This window comes from Dendroctonus ponderosae, unplaced genomic scaffold (assembly GCF_020466585.1).
Source record: "Dendroctonus ponderosae isolate FM_Combo_2020 unplaced genomic scaffold, Dpon_F_20191213v2 Dpon_F_20191213_4, whole genome shotgun sequence".
Taxonomy (NCBI): Eukaryota; Metazoa; Arthropoda; class Insecta; order Coleoptera; family Curculionidae; genus Dendroctonus; species Dendroctonus ponderosae.
In genome coordinates this window covers 667538-670235 of record NW_026018611.1, presented here as the reverse complement: position 1 = coordinate 670235, position 2698 = coordinate 667538, and the positions used below count along the sequence as shown (strand labels likewise).

General features: G+C 40.9%; 2 protein-coding genes across 4 annotated transcripts in view; one reads left to right on the top strand and one right to left on the bottom strand.

Moving 5' to 3' along the window:
• LOC125504191 (ataxin-2 homolog) overlaps window positions 1-1856 on the bottom strand; it is a gene marked incomplete at its 3' end in the record, with an annotated part of 13492 nt that extends 11636 nt beyond the window's left edge. Inside the window, 1 exon segment of the mRNA XM_048665804.1 lies at window positions 1432-1856. Within this exon segment, the coding sequence (XP_048521761.1) occupies window positions 1432-1472 (41 nt within the window).
• A 353-nt stretch (window positions 1857-2209) lies between these two features.
• Window positions 2210-2698, top strand: part of LOC109540097 — a 3270-nt gene continuing 2781 nt past the window's right edge. For all 3 annotated transcript variants that reach the window (XM_019908297.2, XM_019908296.2, XM_019908295.2), the window contains exon 1: window positions 2210-2420. The gene's annotated coding sequence lies outside the window, so the exon portion shown is untranslated. The remainder of the gene's footprint in view (window positions 2421-2698) is intronic.

Sequence of the window (2698 nt, the reverse complement as noted above, 5' to 3'; positions counted from 1 at the left end):
AAAGAACCTAAATGAACCTAAAAAAGAGTATGTTAATAAATTGTGTAACAATAGTAGGATAATACAGTATATGAAAATTCGCTCTGATAATTCGTTTGTGCAAATTGTCAGTTATCAGTTATTATTATTATTTATTAACATACTCTTTTTTAGACCCATTTAGGTTCTTTTGATAACGAGAGCAGAAAATAGCTATCGAAACGTCAAGGTAATTTTCCAAATTAATTTCTCTACTAATTGGAATTTTCTCTTACAGCTTGAGCCTAAGTGTGTCGCAGGATACCCTCTAGGTGATAGTTCTTGATAAATAATTCGTTCTTATTGCGAAATAGGAGCACTATTTATCAATCTGTAATAAAAGACGTGAGGAAATTCTGTCTTTTTTTAAGACAAAAATTTTTGATGCGAAATACCCAAAAAGAAGTTTGTAAAAAAATCATGTGTTATTTAACTTCGCATTTTAGGAAACTACATCTACAATTTTGTTCCTCAACCGACTACCTGAACGATTGCCGTTGTTTTACCATGCAAGCACGAACAGGTTTTTGCAATCAGCATTATTTAAACTAGACGGATTTCCATAAATCGAGTCTATGATGGTTCTCCCGTCGCTCAAAGACCGGGAAAACCTGGCAGAAATCTGCGTTTTTTACGCTTTCAAATTGAAAAAGCTGCCCAAAAACGAAATATTTCCAGTCGCAACAGTATAAAGTTCGAACACAGCAGCGCTGAGATTATCTGGCATCTCTCACAGACCCCCATGCGTGCGAGTAAGACGCCCGATGCTTGCTACGGTCCAGAATGACAATATCAGTTTCAGGAAATTGAGCATGTGAAAAACCAATGGAATGTTAGAGGCAGCTATATGCATATAATGAGCGTTTGAGACTAATGGGAAATATATTGTCGATCAAAATTCACTTAAGAATATCTAAGAGTAAAAGCAAATTGCCTTGCTAATGAGCATGATTCTTATCGGGTTCTAGCATAGATAAAGACGAGTAGGGTTCGAGATTTGTCCGTTTAGGACCGAGCAGGTCACTTTAGGGGCCATAAACTTTCTCCTTTAGACAATGGTCAGATCTCATTGTTACTGCCTCAATGGGGACCCAAAAGGTGTGAAGAACCTTGTTCAAGGTGGTCGAATTCTCCACGAGCACGGAGGGTTTGATGAGTTTTTCTCAAGAAAATCTGGTCACTCAAGAAAACTGGATTGATTTTGCATGCATTCAATAGTGCAATGGTCTGTTCTATCAGATCCTTCGTCATTAGACAATTTTGCAGAACCAAAACAATGAAACAGCGGCTTGAAAACACCAAGCCAGGCAACAAAACAACAGGGCTGGAAATGGGGTTTCTTGGGCTCATTGACGCTGTCGCTGTCCCAAAAATTCCCCTTCAAAAAACACTACAAACTACAACAGTACATACCTAGTAGAGGCGCCTCCTCTACCTTTTCTTCTATTATTCATCTGTACTGTCCCGTGGAGGGTATCCGTACACCCCGTCGGTACCGGAATTTTGATGTTTTTCCGGTGCTGTTCGATGGGCAAAATTTGCGGTAAATTAGCCCGAAAAACCGTGGAATCGAAAAAAAATCCAACTGAGCACAAATTCAAAATGGCCTTGCTGGCGTGACGCAACAATGCACTTTTGCCCGCTTTAGAGGGTGGCAAAGAGTGAACGGATGCGGCCTACACACGTTAAAAGCTCGCGAACGTTTACGGCAGTGAAAACTCTTCGATTAAAACTTGCGGAAAAGCCCGAATATTCAAAACAACTTGGTCGCTGATTTAGCTCAGACTAAACGTCTTTGTCAGAACCGACTGACACAAGTCAAGAAGGTAATGTCACGGTGGAGCTTGCGCCTGGTTTGCCACTCATGCGCTGTAGCGTCGGCGGCGTTGTCACGTTGACTTTGAACGGTGATTTCTGGACATATTCACTTTAATTTTCCGAAACCTTTAGTCGGGCGAAAATTTAAAGAAATTAACAATAACCGTCTTTGATTTTTGCGCGGACTTTGTTCGCAATGTTTTTGCGTTTTTAACTGAAACTATTTTGTACTTGTTTCGCTTTGTAGCATAAGACTTTTGTTAAACAGCTCCGAGTGGTAACCGGCAACGTCGCAGCTTTCCTGAACGGTCATTGGCTCAAAGGTGCTGAAGGCTCCAGTGAATGACTGGCGCGTTGCGCCCCACTTGTTATTATTTCGTTTTCTGCCGGTTTACGGAAAGCGGCAATTTAAAATCGATACGGCTCTGACATGCGCCGCGGAAAATCTAACGAACAGCTTTTCTCTCCGCAATAGTTTTCCGACTTGACGTTTTCTTTTTTCACCTTCGAGTTCAGCAACCTGTGGATTTTGCTTTCAATTGCCCGTCTAAGGGTTGGAGAAACAAAAGAACGCGCTTCAAAATGTAAGTAGGATTTTTCTGATGATTTAATCGTTCTGTGGGGCGAATTTTAGGGCGTTTTAAGTCACGGTTGATCTGAGGCCTGAAAGTGGCAGATGAGCATTTAACTTGTCAAGTTTCGTTATAAATTCGCGAGGTTCCGAACTGTACAAAGAAGTAGACATTTCATATTTTGAGTACGTTAAGTCAAGGGATTCAGCTTCATACTGGCCAAATTCCACTCAAAGCCAAGCACTTTCTGAGTTTTTAGACCCATTTGAGCATATGCGAGCCGTACTAAG